Below are 18103 nucleotides of genomic sequence, written 5' to 3' on the forward strand. Positions count from 1 at the left end.
GAATGTTCATACTGGTAATTCTGGGAATATTCATAATGGTCTCTAAGAAGGCACTGTTAAATAATTTGTTTTCTGGTTTAAGCGTGGGGACTGCTATCAACAAGCCAGTGTTTCATTCAAATGTGCTGACTTTTACATTGGAGCCCATTCCTTCCCTGAATGGGTCTCCATGCTGAGTAGCTAGATGAGCCTCCTGAATTTGCAGCAAAACTGCTGTCAAAGCTCTCATTAATGATTTCCACTGCAGCCTTCATAATTCTCAAAAACAGACTGTATATCTTGACCCAGAAGGTGGGAGGAAGTGGGAGTGAGAGGTGCAGTGGGGAGGTAAGGGAAAAAAATGAAAATAAAACATATTAGCTAAGATTAGAAGATGTGGATTCACAAGAGACTGGTAAAATCAAGCAGCCTCTGTGTTTAGTGGAATATGGACAATGAGTGCGGTTTCTCAGGCGAAAAAAAGGTAGAGGAACTGCTATATTTCTGCTCTTACAGAGTCTTACAAATAGCACGCCATTGTAACTTTCCAACTGGAGCATTCAAGATGCCATAAATCCCACTTCTATTCTCATCTGTATTGTGAAATGCAGTGTGAGCCCTGCAGTGTGTAGGATGTTGGAAACACTGAGACTGGATTGTAGTTAACTGTGAGTGCAAGAATCCGCTGTTTATATTAAACATGTGCCTGAGTTAGACAAAGTGTGCAACACTTCCTCTAACTTGAATGCTTCATGCTCAACATTCAATTCATGTAAGAAAGCAGAGCGGCGAAGCTACAGCTAATCACTATTTTTTCTTTTAGTAGCCTTCCTTGATTGACAGCATACAGCTTTCATAACACAAGCGTGCTAATCTGAATTTGGAAAAAAAGATGAATCTGTAATGAGTTCAGGAAGAAGCAGAGAGGCAGACCACATGAGTTAGACAGGAGCGATATTGGTGACTTTAAAAATTGCACACTCACAACTCTAACTCAGAGTTGGAGGTGGTTGAACCAGCCATTGCTATTGATTTATTGACTGTCCATTTAGAACAGAGTATCAGCCTCCAGCTGAGCTGTGTAGTTGCTGTTATGAAATGGAAACTTGTGAATTATGGTTGTGTACAGTATAGATGGACTCTCGCAGGTTGCCATCACATTGACCTACACTTTAGTTCTTCAAACTTGTAAACTCATGGGTCATTAAATGATTGTCACGGGAAATATAATAATCCCCTCATCACCCTTTTCTAACTTGTACAGTTCTATACTAATGATGGCCTTGGGCATATATCCTGTGAAGGCTTCTTCCCTCTAATCTAACAACCCTAATCTCATCTGTAAATCTGTCTTCATCAAAAAAAAAAAGATCTTCATCTTTTCTGTAATCTAATCCCAATTCTGACGTTAAATTTTGTAGAGATAAAACGTATTAAAATGTGCGGGATTTTTCTCAACCTTTTATCCCTATTAAACACATTTCCGCATTTCAACAACAGAAGTGCAACAAAACAGATGACTCTCTAATTTTCTTCTGATTTCAGTGAAATAACCACATTACATCCCCTGCAGCTACAATTAGCACAATGACTCCCTGATGGCTTTACATAGTTACAGCAGCTGGTCATGAAATATATATTTTTTTCTTTTTTTTTTTTTTAGATTTGCATGCATCTACCCTCCTTGCCCCTCATTATGACACAGTCTGAGAACCTCCCGTGACTTTATCCCTATAAAACTAAACAGCTTCAGCCGCAGCCACCTGGGGAATACAGTGCAACATGAACCCCCTTCCCCATCTTAACACTTTCATCTGGAATGTAATTAGCGCAGCAGCAAGAAGCTTAGCACTGCGCCCTGCTCTCAGCCCCAACCAAGGTAACTCTAGGCAGCCCCTAATCCTCAGAGCCTAATGGGATTAGCTCTGGAGGGAAGGGAACCCATGTCACACACACAAATACATTCAGAATCCAAACCTTCTCCTAAGCTGTCTCACTATCCCTCTCTCTCCCTCTCTCTGTGCCATTCTCCCTATCAGTCTAATAGGATTAGACCAAAATTGGCCATTTCTTCAAAATCACATCTGGTCTACTCAATGTGATCACATCGATGATTATAGGATGGAAATAAGAAGCTTTAAATTATGACTTATTCAGTGTACAAGTGTACTACAGTGATCAGCTCTGTGAAGGGTCTAAACTGGGTCTAATTTTGCATTTGGTTTCTGTGGAGTGTTTTGGCCAGTTGTCAAAATTCCAAAATATTAGAATAGATTTGGCTCTTCTGACGTTACATGAGGTGAGTGAGAACATCACGTGATAGCGGGAGGTTGTATATGATGGAAGAGAATAAAAATTCCAGTCTCTGTTAAACAGTGATCTTTGTCATTTGACATGAATGTTTGGTAAGTGGCACCTGAGTTGCTCTTTTTATGTTTAGACTGCTTTGTTACATAATCAAGAAACAAAGATGTAATAATGATGAAAATTCTAGTAACGAGGTCAATTTTCGGTTTCGGTTTTTCCCTCGTACAACCAGTCATTCTCGCTTGCTCACTGAAGCTCAGCTGTAATGTTGTTTTAATATATTTCTATTCTCAATTAAAAGACTTATTCATCATTATTGAGCAGCATCTCACCCGTATTCAACCAAGGTCTGGGGTGGAACTGCAATTGACCTTGCCACAGATTCCAGTTGAAATAACTTAACTGCTCTGGTCCAAATGGGATATAACTGGAAAATGTAACAAGCGCTCAGAGAGGAGTCAACATGTGATGAGTCCTTGGCCAGCTATTGAGGCAGCATAGATTGTGTATGTGACATGCACTACAGGCTGCTAACCCAAAACTCCAATTCCAACATGATGACCAGAAAATGACAGACACACACAGATGTGCAAATACAAAACCGCACACGGCAGCAACAGTACAGAACCATTCCAAATCGCAGCTCCGTCTCAGATCCCATAAGGCTGACGCTCTTGATCGAAAGCCTGGCCGCAGAGACCCTGAGGTGGGTTAAAGCTCTGCCAACAGCTGGATCCTTTCCAGCACCCCCATGTCTTACTCATGGAGACCCATCGGCTCTCATCACTCATCAGACAGACTCCCCCGCAAACAAGTGCCAATACACACGCACACACACACACATAGACACACACAAACACACACACACACACACACACACACACACAGACAGACACAGACTAATCAAGGAGATCAGGCAAAGTGAAACTCGATCTGCAGAAAACAAGTTAATCAAATTTGCCTCAATATGATGTGCAGCTTGGATGTGTGAGCGTGGGTGAATGTGTGAGGATGTGTGTACCTAATCCAGGTCATGAGCTCCACAGTGTCTGGATCATAAAACTCCCTCAGTTCTGATAGCTCCTCCATCACCTTAGGCCAGAACTATAAGGAAGAAGACAGACACAAGCCATGGAAAAGCCTGTGTTAGTGTTCATGAGGGCCATAAGTGTGAGTGTCAAACTTACTAGCATATTCTAAATAAGGTCTCATTACTGCGCTGAATATTAACAGTGTATATGGCTGCCATTTAGAATCTTCTAACAGCAAAATAAATAAATAAACGAGAAGCAATCCTTTCAGTAGCCTGTTACGATCCAATTGCTGGTTATCATTTTCTTTCTTAGCTTCCATTCATGCATTTTCCTTTCCTCGTCTCGTTCTACACAGTTTATCCAAGCTGACTTGACTCAGTAATGAGACCACCAATACAGCAATGAACATAAACCACCAAGAAAATGGCATACCTTATAATACAGGCATCCGATCATCGCCAATGGAACAGCATATCTAACGAGCCTTAACTGCAAAATGAGAGAAAGAAAACAACTACAATTAAATGAAATGACAGGACAGAACTGTATCAGAGGAAGAAAAAGTAAGAGACAGACAGAGATATACAAAAAACAAAACAAAATGAAGACAAGCACCGAATGAGATAACACAGAGATAACAGACAGATTGAGCAGCTTTCCCTCAAAGTATCATTTATTTGATCTCTGCTGGTGTCATGTTATGACCACACTGACACCTAGTGGGCCCTACTGGCAATGATGTCACCTGCTCACAGCAGAGGCTTTGGATGAGGCAGAAGCAGCATTATGATCCAATTTCACATCGAACCAGCAAATAGGACATAAAAATCAGACAAATATGACATCTTTCAAGAATATCTCAGAAAGACTTCGCAAAGTTAAGGATCAATCTTGCTGTGATTTGAGACTGATGATAGACAAAATGTTCACCATCACTAGAAATGGGCATAAAACCCAAAACACTTCAAGTACTGACCAATATGTAAGTTTCAAGTGTCAACAAAACCTTGCTAAAACTATCATCTTCTGAAAATAAATCATCACTAATTTTAGGTGTTTGGAAAAATGTGTTCATGAAGGCAAAACACATTGTTATAAATCACTCCAAGGAAGGTTAGAATAGCTGGCCTGTGAATGGAAGACTCTTCAGTCCAGTCCCCAGAATAGAAATGAGCTGGTTCATGATCCTTTTCCACTTGCTCAAAAAATATTTTCATGAAGTGCACTTAAACAAGGTATGCTCCTGTCTGCTCATCCTGTGGCCAGGAGCACAGCTCTGTGGTTAATCTGAACCTTTGCCAGCAGGCAACAGTGTCTCCTCATCTGGGGGTGTGATAGTGTGATGCTTAACATAGGTGCATCATTTCATGGATTTAATTACGTGAAATCCTTGAAGAATTTGTGTACATGTAGCATATGATGTTACTATGACAAACACACTGTCTGTCCAAAACAAAAGTCACCACTTGGATTTAACCCAGCAAATCGGTAAGAGCGTTCCACTGGATAATAACTGCAGTGATGAATATGTTTCCGCTGGTGACAACTTATTTAACCCAAGCTGATGCAGTGAGGAGCCTCTCATTTCTTAAACAACCATGTTGGAAGACATATCCTGTGGTCATGGAAACGATGGTAATCTGTTTCAGAAGTGTGAAATTATTGGCCTGATTTAAGCAATGAAAACAACCATGGAGATTTCTGAAACTACTAAAATCAGGTTAAGAACCGTCCAATACATTATTAAAACCTGGAAGGATAGTGGTGAACCATCAACTTTGAGGAACAAATGTGGTCGGTCATGTGATCCAAATCCAGATTTACCCTGTTCCAAAGTGATGGGCGCATCAGGATAAGAAGAGAGGCAGATGAAATGATGCACTCATCATGCCTACTGCCTACTGTACAAGTCTGTGGGGGCAGTGTTATGATCTGGGATTGCTGCAGTTGGTCAGGTTCAAGTTCAACAACATTATTTGCCCAAAGAATGAAGCCAGCTGACTACCTAACTATACTAAAAAATACCAGGTCTTTCCTTCAATGGAGCTTTTCTTCCCTGATGGTACAAGCGTATTATAAGATAAGGATGCCAGGATTCATGGGGCTCACATTGTGAATGAGTGGATCAGGGGGCACTAGTGATCATTTTCACACATGGAGTCCGCTGAGAATCTTTGGGATGTGCTGGAGAAGACTTTGCGCAGCGGTCCGACTCTTCCATTATCAATGTAAGATCTTGGCAGAAAAGTAATGCAACTCTGGACAGAAATAAATGCTGTAAAGCTTATCAAAACGATGCCACTGCGAATGTGTGTTGTTCTCAAAGCTAAAGGTGGTCCAATGAAATATGAGTGTGTGACCTTTTTTTTTTTTGACGGGCACTGTAGATTCCTATTTACATATCCATCAGACACTGAGTGACTTGAGCATTACAGCTGTTTACTGTTTCAGCATCAACACATTGATCTACACGTGTACAACGGTCCCAGAATAGTAAAAATGCAATGTGGTTTACGGTAAAAATAACTCAAACATATCATGTTACAGCTTCTTTTGCTTCTTGATACAAAGAGAAAACCCACATGGTTCTCATTTTCTCTGACTAATCCACAAGAACAGTCTGATAGAGCACAAGTTACTCTGATTTAAGGACGTCTTTATGCAAAGACAGTTTGCTGACATGCAGGCTCCACATGTGCACAGCACAATCAGCCAAGAACAGAAGAAAAAGCACTGAAGGGGAAGACTCGGTTGCAAAACAGAAATACATCAGTTGTATGGAAATGTTTCGTCTACCGCAAGGATGAACACAGGTAGTTCTGTCGGCAGTGTCTTCCAATTGTTTCTACTGATTATTTAAATGAGAACCACAAAGCTCTGTATGATAAGTCAGATCTGAATGTCATCCAACGCAAAAACTATTCTGGATGTCTCTGCCAGTGTACTGGCTGGCTTTAATCAGCCTTTTAAAAGTGATTACTTTCTATGCAGATGCACTCCCCTACAGAATCACCCTAATCATTCCAGAATGATTAATTCTTTCCCAATAGAGTTTTTCAAGTCATCCGGGGAAAATTCCTGTATTTTATTCATGTCGCAAAATATCACAATTTCATTTTGTCCCTATATCGTGCAGCACTAATTAGCATGAACTGGGAGTGATGTTTTTGGGCAACAACAGCAAAACAATGAGCGAAGGGAAGCTAAGTTCTGTAGAGCTTCGGATGATTGCAATCAGAGGATTTCAGTCATGGATAATAGAAAATAATTATTGATTAGAGCAGGAAATGTGGAACACAACCCATAATGCTCTGTGTGGTTGGATGTAGTTTTTAGCCTCAACAACGACATAAGAAAGAAAACAGTCTAGCAGATGTCTGCAGCTGGAGGTGCAGTTGTGAGCTCTTACCAGAACTTTAGTGTTGCAGCGGAGAGTGTTGAGAAGCAGAGTCCACAGCTCAGTCCCACACACACCATAGGCTGCAACCGCACACATGTGGCCAGTCCATATGTACTTCATTCTAGGTAGAAAGAAGAGGAGAGAACGAATATCCAGTCATGTTGTAATCTCATCTGCAGCAAAGTGTCTAAATAGAAAACCAACGTGTCTACCCTTCTGAGAGGAAGGAAATTCTCTATTATGAAAGGACTTAAAGATATTACAGGTTTGCAGGTTAAAATGAAACTCTTCGATTTTGATTCTCGGCCTTTAGATTGTTCCCTCAAGCCAGTAAAGCACATTAAATTCAAACGAGATGACCGAATTGTTTTTAGTTTAGTGAAAGACACTGTGGTTGGACTTAATTTAGCACTTAAAACACGGCATTATTTTCTTTAAAATTCTTATCCAAAGAATTCTATAGCAAAGCGTCTAAACAAATGAGAAAAAGATTAAACAGAGAGGAGTGAACAGAGGCAAGGCAGGGAACGAAATGAGCTGAAAAATTGTTGACAGGTACAGAGACGGAGCTGTGAGAGAGGGGAGGGATTAAGAAGTGCAGCCTCACTGAAATAAATCTCAATACGTTTTTAATGCAAAGGAGCTGTCTGACAGAAACAAATGGCTTTCTGCACTTTTGGCCTTTCGCTCTTAATCAGCATTTTAGAGAAAGTGCTGAAATCAAACATGTCAGTTTCTGCCCTACCTGACTTGTGCTGTGTGAGAAGCTTTCAGATTTTTTTCTCCCTTTCTGGGAATTCAATCAGTACTTTAAATTCCTGACTGTAACAGGAATGCACTGCATGAGCTGTATGGATTAAATGCGCTGAATAGCACATTCCATTCCAGCTCCTGTCCACCACATATGCTCAATTTGCAACATTTCTACACACAGAATAACTCAGATATCAGAATATTCCCCTTTACTTTGTCATCAAGTAATTGCAGGTTTCTGTTAACACTTAAAAAAGAAACGCAAGGGCACTGATACTTTTATTATAATAATCACAGCCAAAATGGCAGCCTTGATTTGCAGCTTGAAATGTTCTCAGTCCAGTAAATGTACTAATGATGCCAGTAATGAATGCCACTTTGTTTGGATTCAGGTCTGGTAGGGTTGTTGTGCCTGAGATTACAGGGGGCAGAGGAACAAAACTGCTCACCGCTACAGAGCTACTAATAAAAGAAAGTGCAGCTGCAATATTGTTTACCACTTAGTGTGAAATGCACATTTTTCAAAGGTGATGCAACTGTCTTGAACCAACTATTAACACTGTATAGTTTTGGAAAAATCCAAAACTGAAAGCAGCAAAGTTTTACTATTTTATGTAACTAAAAACATAAGAAAGTGGGCTGAGAAAGGACACATGTAAAACAAGTAAAGCATTTAGACAGGCAGTACTCCGGTAAGGCTGCTCAGTCATATCATTTCCGACGGCTGAAATCTTGCAAAAATTTGTGCAGAAATCACGGCACCGTAGAATGTGGCCATTTAAAATCGATGTACCCACAAACAAAATGACCTTGCACTGAGCACAGTAATCGTCAGCAGGTAGCTGACATAGTGTTCACTTGTTGTCATAGTTACAGTGATGCTGTGCCGCTATCTCGCAATGATACAGAAATCCTTAACAAATCCATGGATCCAGACAATAAGCTGCATCACTGCCAAAATCTAGCCACTTGGTCCTTGTGTCACTTTTGATCTCCCCTGAAAATATCATCCAAATCTGTTAGTCCGTTTTAAAGTAATGTTGCGAACAGACCAGCCCACGCTGATTGTCACATAGCTTTGCCTCCTTGGCGGAGTAATTATGCAGCGATTTGGACCACACAATATGTGTTTGATAGTAATGCAGAAATAGCTGCAGAAGTAGCATAGAAGATTTGACATTTTAACTTCATATGGGAGTCAATGTGATCTTCCGAGTGAATAAATTATCATGCATCCATCTACAATTTCAGTTATATTAACAGTAAAGAGACTGATGTTTTTGCGACTTGCAATTAAATTTGAAATCAAAAATTTCACTGTACTTTTGACATAGTTTTGGTCTTACCATATATATATAAATTGGGAATATCGAAATAAAAATAGATATAATTTGTGGAGCAAATTTAAAACAATCTTCTCAACCGACAGTCAGCCCCAATCGATCATCAATTAACCGTTATAGCAAATGAAGTTCAGTGACCATTTTTTCATGTGCTTGTAAAAAGTTATTTTAACAGAATATGTTGCAAGACAAGAAAAAAAATGTTAGTTGCGCACAAAAAATAACCTCTCAAAGAAAATGAAAAACGGTAGACATTGCAGAGGTTCATGTCAGTCAGATGATTCTGCTTCATAGTTACACTTCCGGCATTACCAATTAAAGAGAAAATTTGTCAAGAGCCAGCCTGTCGCAGCAGCAGTAAAACCTGCCAGCTCAGCAAGCCAGAACATTCTGGAAATTAAGAACAAGTGGCTAGATATGAAAGTGCACTACAAGGAAGATGTTTCTGTTCAATGATAAAGCCTAAGTGCCAGCACTGGTGTCTGGCCTCTCATCTCACTGCCAGAGTCTGGCACCTGTAACCAAAGACACACTCAGCAGTCCTTTTCCACAGTGGGAAGCTGCCAACGGATGATGCAGTTAGGTGAAACAGAGAAATAGGCCATTGTTTTTGTGAGAGGGAAAAAAATGTCTTCTACAAAACAGGAGAGGAAGAAGTGGAAATTGAGGTTTTTATCATCTGCATCTAAAACAAGCAGTTGTACAAACACTCTTGACCTTATTTCTGCTGAAATACAATTGTAGGTCTGCAAATAATCTAAAGAAAAGATCTTGCAAGCTGATACAAAAAAAAAGTGCAATCAGTACAAGAAAAACTCAAAATTAATTTAAAACAATCTTTTTTCACATTAAACTCAAAGGCACAGAATGTCCCAACAACATGTTTCTTCGACCTGGAACAGGCTTCCTCAGTCTTTTCAGATAAAGGTATTTGCTGTGGGTTAAAACCTTTGCACATAATGTAGCATTCCCGCCTGAGATTTATAGTGAGTGTGGAGAAAAAAGCAAAATACAATTGAGTTCAGCAGATAACTGTTGCTTTTGGAGCTTCTTATTCCAACTGACACTCAAATATTCGCACACGAGTCTGAGTTTCCACAGAGAAACACTGTCAAGGCTTTTGTGTTGCTTTGTTTTTTTAATTAAGTTTGTTTAGGAAAACACAGGTATTGAGCCCCTATTTGTGTGTAGATTTGCAAAGTAGCTCAAAGTAGTAAGGATCAGGGATGTAGTCCTGTTTGTTTACGTAAAGGAGCACAACTGTGATGAATGCACACATGCCTGCTTAAGTTGCGGTTTGCTTCTAAGGTAAACTACCCACTGTTACAATAGACCATGTGATCAAATGTTACACTGACTTCGTAAAAGCTTAATAAAGCCATCAGGCTGCAAATAATTTATTTACAAAAACCTGCTCAAACTTCTCAACTAAAGCATAATGTTAATATATGGCAGACTGCGAGCCAACGGGTTACTTAAGCCGCTTTTGTAAATAAATATATTTCAATCCAACTTCAGACCCCAGTGTTGATGGACCACAGCAATAACAGTGATGAATGCGGTAAACAGGCATAAATAAGGGCTTTAAATAAGTTTGACATTATTTGATTGCATTATTATTACCTTTTTAGCTGCTCCAAAATATGAAAGGATATTTTGCTGCCTTTTCATCAGTTAACACAGAGATTCCACAAAATAATAATTTAATTCGCTGTGCTGTTGAAAAGCAACAGATAGTTCTCATAAGGTGGAATGTTTTTCTTCTTTTGCATGCATGAGTTGATGGCATGAATTAGTCCTGCACACAACTCTGATTTTTAGTTGTTATTGGCTCTCCTGCTTGATGTATGCCTTAGTGATGATTGGATTTTCTACTGCTTAAAAATATACATGAATTTCCACAAAATTAAATAAACTGTGTATGTTGCATTTACGCACTTAGACAAAAATGTGGTGGAGCATCCGGTGCACTCCGGCAGATGTGCATCAACTCACTACTACTTTTCAACCAACTAAGCAACTCCCTTGAGCATTTCATTAGCAAACTATCTGCTAGCTCGTTAGCTTATATATATTTATCTGCAGCTGTTTGTAGAGCTGCAACTATCGATTATTTTAGTAATGGACTATTCTATCAAATTATTCTGGCAGCTAATCGAGTAAGCAGATTCTGCGCTTGGCATGCAAGTTACTGCACCAAAAGCAGAAGTGAGCGTGCTGTGCAGCAGAAACAACCGTTCTGGCGGAACATGGGCAGATATCTGTGGTGTATAGTACATGCACAGTATAGTATAGGCATATTTTACTAAAACTCAAAACTTTGCAATCCCCTTGAGTAATGATCTGAACACGACTGAACGGTTTCTTAGAAGCACTGCACGACTACAGTTGGTGATGCAGAAATCACATAAATATGTTTATATAATAATCCATTTAAACTGCTGGTACTGCAGCTGATAGAACACAATAAGAAAACTGATTAGTTTATTAGTATTTATTACAGAGAATATTCAATCCGTAACATTAGTGTCACTTTGATTTGGCCACAAATTAAAGTGATTTCCTTCATTATGAGACAGTGTCAGACCTACATGCACTTCAATATGATATCCTGGTTGAATATATGCAGTATGATAGTTCTGTTGTGCAGTCGTCTGTTAGAAATAAGTGGCTGCATTAATTGGTAAAATAAATACATTACACACATTTAACAGTTTTCTATCAGTATTTCTGACATCATTTTCAGTCACAGCGCTTTAAACCATCATACATTGTTCTCCATTGAAACAATCTGTTCGCGATCGGTTCATTTTGTGCGGAAAACGAGTCAAAGGATGCGTTAAGCACTCTGGTTTGTTTAGACGATTTTAAGCAGAAAACCTGAGTTAACAAAGAAAGCTGAAAACTACCTTCATGCCTGATAACTCTTACTGAGGTTTTAGTTTTTGTCTAACCAACTCACAAGTCAAAGAAATCCTGACTACATCAAGTCCTCTGATCTGATGAATGCCTTACAACCAGGGGTAAACTAACTGTGACGTCACCCGTTGGTTTCAACGGCGAGAAAATGAAGCCCAGATTTTCCTACTTCCTGGTCGCCGTTTTGGATTTTTTGGAGCCAGTGACATAAAAAGCGTCATCAAACAGACTGGACCGGAGAGCAAACTAGGGGCAGGATTGGCTGAGAACTCTCTTATCCCGCCCACGTTTTGCCGCAGAGGCTTCTGTTGCTGTCTATCAAGTATAGCCACGCCCCCTGGCTCCGCCAACTTTAACGATTTATTTAAAATTCAGTATTGATTTATTTTAAGATCGGCCACCTGATCTCTCATTTTGACCATGAAAACTAACGGGGAAAAAATCCTGAGCTGTAGAAAATCAGTCTATCAAATTTTATTTTTTCCAAAAATGAATTGGGGTCTATGGAGAAAAAGCTTTTTGGAGCCAGCCCTAGCGGACGGTGTGATATTGCAAGTTTTTGACACTTCCGGGTTTGCTTCAATTCTGGAGCCAGATGCTACGTCCATTATATATGCAGTCTATGCTTACAACGAGAAAAGTTGCACCGGTTAAAATAGAGGCGTCCCGTCAAATTTAAAATTGTCTTATAATTTACTGATCATAGGTCCAGGTCCATTCTGGATGAAGTCTGGGTCTGGACTCGGACTGCAGTCCACCAGATAGAGACCCGAGGTCTAGCATGTAGTGAATTAAATGAAGCCTCGATTCAGAGAATTTTGCCACAAGGAATTTTAGTAACAAAATTACTCAAACAACTCAAGGAATTGTTTCAGCCTTCGCTGTTTGTGCTACAAACAAAAGCAAAAGCAATGGCAGACGTGCCCATTGTGTGCTTGTTTTTGCCACCTGTTGTACCAACAACTACAAACATCGATGGAAATGATTTTGAAATTTTAGGTTGTACTAATTATCAGGTCATCAACAGTATTGAGTCTGTCTGTTTCTGCTGTGAGTGGCGTCACTATCAGAGAGACTAAGGCACAGTTTGATGGTGCTTGGTGTTGAGGGCAGATCAGGACCATTCAGACTCTTGGTAAAACACATGTAAGTGGCACTTTGATTTTAGCATCTGCTCACGAGTATGTGTAATCAAGTCATCAAGAGGAAAAGTAAGGCTGAAGAACCCCTGTGTGAAAATGTGACTACTTGGGAATGTGTGTGACTCCACGCATCTGATGATACTACACTAGCGAGTACATGAGCTCACCTCATAGTGCTGAAAGCCAGGAGGCCATAGAAGAGTGTGTGCAACAGATTATAAGCCACATCTGGACGGAAAGCCACCGGCCGGCCATCTCCAGATCCTTTCCTCTCTTCCGCTGAACTTCCTTTAGGTCTGCTGAAAAACAAAAAAGACAGACAACAGAGATACATAAAACATTACACCAGACGCTTGAGAAGAGAGGCAGAAGGGGAGGTGGGTGGAATTGATATTATTCAGATTATTCAGATTTCAGTAGCTGTTATTCAGATTTCATTAGCAGTTTGCACACAAGTGGACATGAAATGATGCACGGCCACAACTGTTTCTGTCCGCAAGAGTCAGCACACAGACAAATAGAGAGAGGCCTGGGGGCAATGATGTCACTCCCACGATTTGGCCTCCTGCACCGAATCAGACGGACATTGGCTTCCATTTGAATACAAATCCAATCTGGCGCTTCCTTCTACGTGAGGTGGGGTGAACTGGATTAAATTAATTCCTGAATTGGCAAATAGCCCTTTGTTCTGTGAGGTTAGTATTCCAGTCCTCAAACAGCAGAGGGTGAGTTGATATGCTAATGTGATTAGTTCAATGCGGCCCCTCACCTTGCACCACAGGCAAATGAAGCTTTGAGAGGCAGCTGATAGAATATTCTGTTTTCCAGAGCATGAAGCAACAATTGGAGCAGAGACAGAGGGACAGTGACTAATACGGCGACTGGGTTCCTGCCACCTGATAACCATCCTGATGTCCTCTTCAAAGCTGAACCTCCCTTTATTCTCTGCAAGGAATAAAACTCTCCATTCATTCACACTTCACTAACTCAACCAACTTCCCCTAATAAGGATGCAAACTAGTCTGTTTATCAAAACCTCATTTGAAGATTAAGGATTTGTTAATTAATTCTTGAAAGCAATGTCTGAACTGTCTCTGTGCCTTATTATATTGCTGGTTGCTGGAAATTGTGATAAAAAGTTGCAGTTTGTGTTCGTGTTAGGGATACAAGATGATACCGGTATCATCGCCGATATCAGTAGATGTAGGTTTTACCTTTAAATATTAGCATCAGTCCAAAACTAACTGGCAAATAATGCCTGTCAGGCTATAAATTTACAGTTCTATTAAAAAATTTTACATAGGAAAAAATGTGACATGTTTTAAGGTAAATAGCTTTTTAATTTTGTGCGGTGAATGTGTACCTTTGAAAGAAAAGTAGGCATATGAATGAGTTAATTCTACAACAGAAGATACCAAATGTTGTCTGCAGTCAAGGGAGGTAAGAGAATGCCTGCTTATTGGATATCGGGAAGAATCCAGTATCATGGCAGGGTATTTGTTTCGGCGGGTTTACAACAGTAAAATCTGCTTTTACATTGATGTAAAAGTAATAATATTTTAATGATAAACTGCATTATGGTGTAACATTTTTCTGAACTAGTAGTGAATACCATTACTTTTAATACCATACTACATTTTCCTGATTACAGATTTATGACATCCACAACCTATGGCGTTCCATGATTGCGTCACCATCTCCCACAAATTTCATAAGGAAAGTCTTGTTTCATCATTCCAACGTACGGCGTTTGCAAAGTTAAAACTAATTTCGTGCAGGAACTAATTGGCGAGCGGAGAAGACAGATATGTCATCATGCGGCTTTGTTTACATTTGCCGGTTGTATGCCACATTGGACTGTGCTGCGTTCACTTTCTTTCGTTTGTGTTGTTTCTTTGGAAACTTTTTGCCCTTTATTATGGCTCCCAAGTGTAAGTCAGACTCTTCCGAGTGTTTTTATGTCCTCGATTATGATTTTACCCTTGTAGTAGCGTCGGTGAGTGACTTAGGTACTTATGTACATTCGTGAGTTCTGACTTGCAGTGAAAATCACATTATGTCACGCTGTAGGAATGGAATTTTGGCGTAAGTTGAGCGTAACTTGAATTCATGTATTTACTATGTGTTTTAACAGGTGAGGTTAGCACACTCATGGCAGGGAGTAAAAAGCAATATAGGTAGGAAAGTTACTTTAGTCAACTCTTATGTTCCTCAATAAGCAGACTAATTACTGAAATGTAATGTGTGTTGTCCACGTTCATGTCATGTTACTGCAGCATCTTTCTCCATTCTCCACAGCAGAGTTGTGTGAAATGCTCCCAACCACCATTAATGCTACCAGCTGAACCACCGAGTTAGATAAAGTAATAACCGGAGCAGTGGTGTTCTCTTTCCTGGTATTCTTAAATGTTTAAGTTTTCCTTCACCTTCTTCAGTTTATTGATAGCAGAGTCCAATCTTGTCCTTGTACAGCAGTTTGTAGCAGCAGGTACTAAATTAAGGTGACTGTTACAAGAATAGAGTTAGACTCAACTAATTGAAACAAATGCATTAAGAGACAGTACGCTGTTCACTTCCCAGCATGAGAAAAATTGGTTCAAGAAGAGATAAGTAGAATAGTACAAATTACACAAGTTGGAACCTGTCCTCAATGGCCAACTTCACACAATGTGTATCCCTTGTTTGTGAGAATTTGATGAAACTGTATGTTAGCTCCCAATCAATTCAAAACAGATATTTTGTTTACAGACACATTCCTACATTGACTGTATGTGGTGTGAGAAACCAGAATTTCTACAGTTGTTACGGCCACCAGTATTGGTGTGCCGTTTGATTCTTGAGGTGGTGTTCCTGTTGGGCCTTTGTGTGGGGGAGAGTTACATGTGTGGGTTCAGCTGTGGTCGTTTCAGAGTCTTTAGGAATCCAGCTGCCAGCCATTCCAGCTGATGACACCAGAGCTGACGACCTGCCCTGCAATCCGGCTCTCTCCGCCCTCCGGCCGTCCTGATTGGGCCACCCTCCAGCTCCCCTCCACCTCTGATCCAACCAGATGCAGCCTTCAACACACCTGCAACCTATATAGCTGCCACCATGCCATTAGTTTGTGTGGCTGGTACTTTGACCAGTCCACCCTGGTGCCTCTCTGTGTGTGAACTTTGTATTTCAATGTGTTTCGGTCTGCAGGTACGGTGGTGGGTTGGAGGGTACCGCAGACACTTCGGTCGGTAGATACTCGTGGTGGGTTCTGCCGACACTCTGGGTTTCTGTTGGCGGCTGCTACCTTGGTGTGGAGCCTACTGTCGAGCGGAGACTGAGGCTCAAATTAGCAGCCTGCCACTTTAGGAAGAAGCCATTCTGTGTTAGTCTTTGTGAACTCTGAAATCAGTGAGTGTGAGGCATCAGTTTTGTTTGGTTCGTTTGTACACCCTTTGTATTAGTTTTTGTTCCTGGTGGTGGGTGTTGCTCCTGTAGTTCGGTTTGGCTAGAGAGTTTAGTTGTTTTCTTTGTGTTAGCTTAGTTACAAACTCTGTTAGCCCTCGTTATGTTTTATTCTGTTCTTTGTTTTAGCAACACCCACCAGTCTTATGTTTTATTGTCACTTTTACGTTCCTTTGCTACTAAGCAATAAATCCCTTAACCTAAACCAATGACACCTGGTATTTTTGTTGCATCCAGCCAACCCCTAGCGGTTGGATCGTAACAACCGTACAAAGTAGCAAACAGACAGGATATCTGTCTGTTCCTCACCTTAAAATGTAATAACTAGAATAATCAACACAAATGCACAAGAAATGTACCTGAACCCAACACACACCATCTTTACTGTAGGTGGGCATATCAGTGGTTCATATAAGGTCAAAAAAGATCCCACACAGAATCAACATCTACTCAGCTACATTTAACCTAAAATGTTTTGACCTCTCTGCATACCCTGTGCAGAAATTCACCGCTTCCAGCATCGATCATCCTTCAATATTTTCATTCCGTGTTGTCTCTGTAGAGTATGATATTATCTTTGCACTATTTCACAATGTGCAAATATCCTCATTGCCTCCTTTGTAAACTCCCTACAGTTCGTCAGTTTCAACCACCTTCCAGATTCTATTTCTTTTTCCTGATACGACTGCCAGGACATATTAATACTATACCAATAACTGCTAATAAACTTTTAGTAAGTTGAATCTTTGTTGAGTGAACGAGGAGCAGCAACAGGCAATTGCTCCTTACTACATATTGTAAATATATACAACTGAGCACATAACGCTCCAACTTTTTTCTTCCAGACTTTGTTTCTACAGTCAAGACATATAGGTTGTATCAATTAAGTCTTTTTTCATTTTTTTCCCCCTTATTACTCCACCAAGGAATGGCAAAGTTATGTGACGATCGACGTATGTTTGTCCGTCTGTTTGTCTGTACGCAACATTACTCAAAAAAGATTAACGGATTTAGATGAAATTTTCAGAGAAGGTCAGAAATGACACAAGGACCAAATGATTAGATTTTGGCAGTGATGCAGGTTATAGTCTGGTTACAATGAATTTGTTAAAGATTTCTGTATCATTGCGAGATAGTGGCACAGGGACACTGCAACTATGACAAGTGAACACATGCTTGTGATCGCACTACAAATCCTCCACTGTGGCCTTATCATGACTTATCCGTTGTAAATGATACAATGAACAACTGATTAAACTGTGGGCGTGCTTCTGAGTCTCATCAATTCCTGCCACCTGCTACATATTTAGATCACGTGATTCTGCATCCGTACATAACGTACACATCCAAAACACATGACTGTGCTCAGCGCAAGGTCATTTTGTTTGTGGGTATGTCTATATTAAATGTCCACATTCTGTGGTGCTGTGATTTCTTGTTGCTTTTCTTGTTATATTAAGTATTCATTTAAGGAGTCATTTACTAAGGTTCTGTTTTCAATATTATTCTATAGGTAGACTAAATAAGATTTTTTATCATATACTCTGTCTTTATTGCCATACACTCACAGTCACAGCAACTGCTTCAGTCATCACCTACCTCAAGTTCTGCAGTGCTGCCACAGCCAGCATGCCGCTGAGCAGCAGTAGAGTGATAATGTAGGGGTAAAGCAGCAGGGTACCAGCCAAACGTTCCAGTGTGTCCAGGGGCAGCAAGCCAAAGGCCTCCTCACACAGATACAAACTGGCATCAAAATCCCTGCAGGAGGAGCAGTGAAATGAACAAGGA

The 18103-nt window shown here is 40.2% G+C and overlaps 1 protein-coding gene across 4 annotated transcripts in view; it reads right to left on the bottom strand.

Annotated features, from left to right (window-relative positions):
• Window positions 1–18103, bottom strand: part of dpy19l3 (dpy-19 like C-mannosyltransferase 3) — a 106432-nt gene that overhangs the window by 39282 nt on the left and 49047 nt on the right. For 2 of the 4 annotated variants that reach the window (XM_051944933.1, XM_022212475.2), the window contains 5 exons: window positions 17915–18073; window positions 13045–13173; window positions 6730–6841; window positions 3753–3809; window positions 3308–3390 (listed from right to left, as the gene is read on the bottom strand). In XM_051944933.1, the coding sequence (XP_051800893.1) occupies window positions 3308–3390; window positions 3753–3809; window positions 6730–6841; window positions 13045–13173; window positions 17915–18073 (540 nt within the window). Of the gene's footprint in view, window positions 1–3307; window positions 3391–3752; window positions 3810–6729; window positions 6842–13044; window positions 13177–17914; window positions 18074–18103 lie in introns of all 4 variants that reach the window. The other 2 variants (XM_051944932.1, XM_022212474.2) reach the window with 1 other exon arrangement.

Source organism: Acanthochromis polyacanthus, chromosome 2 (assembly GCF_021347895.1).
Source record: "Acanthochromis polyacanthus isolate Apoly-LR-REF ecotype Palm Island chromosome 2, KAUST_Apoly_ChrSc, whole genome shotgun sequence".
Taxonomy (NCBI): domain Eukaryota; kingdom Metazoa; phylum Chordata; class Actinopteri; family Pomacentridae; genus Acanthochromis; species Acanthochromis polyacanthus.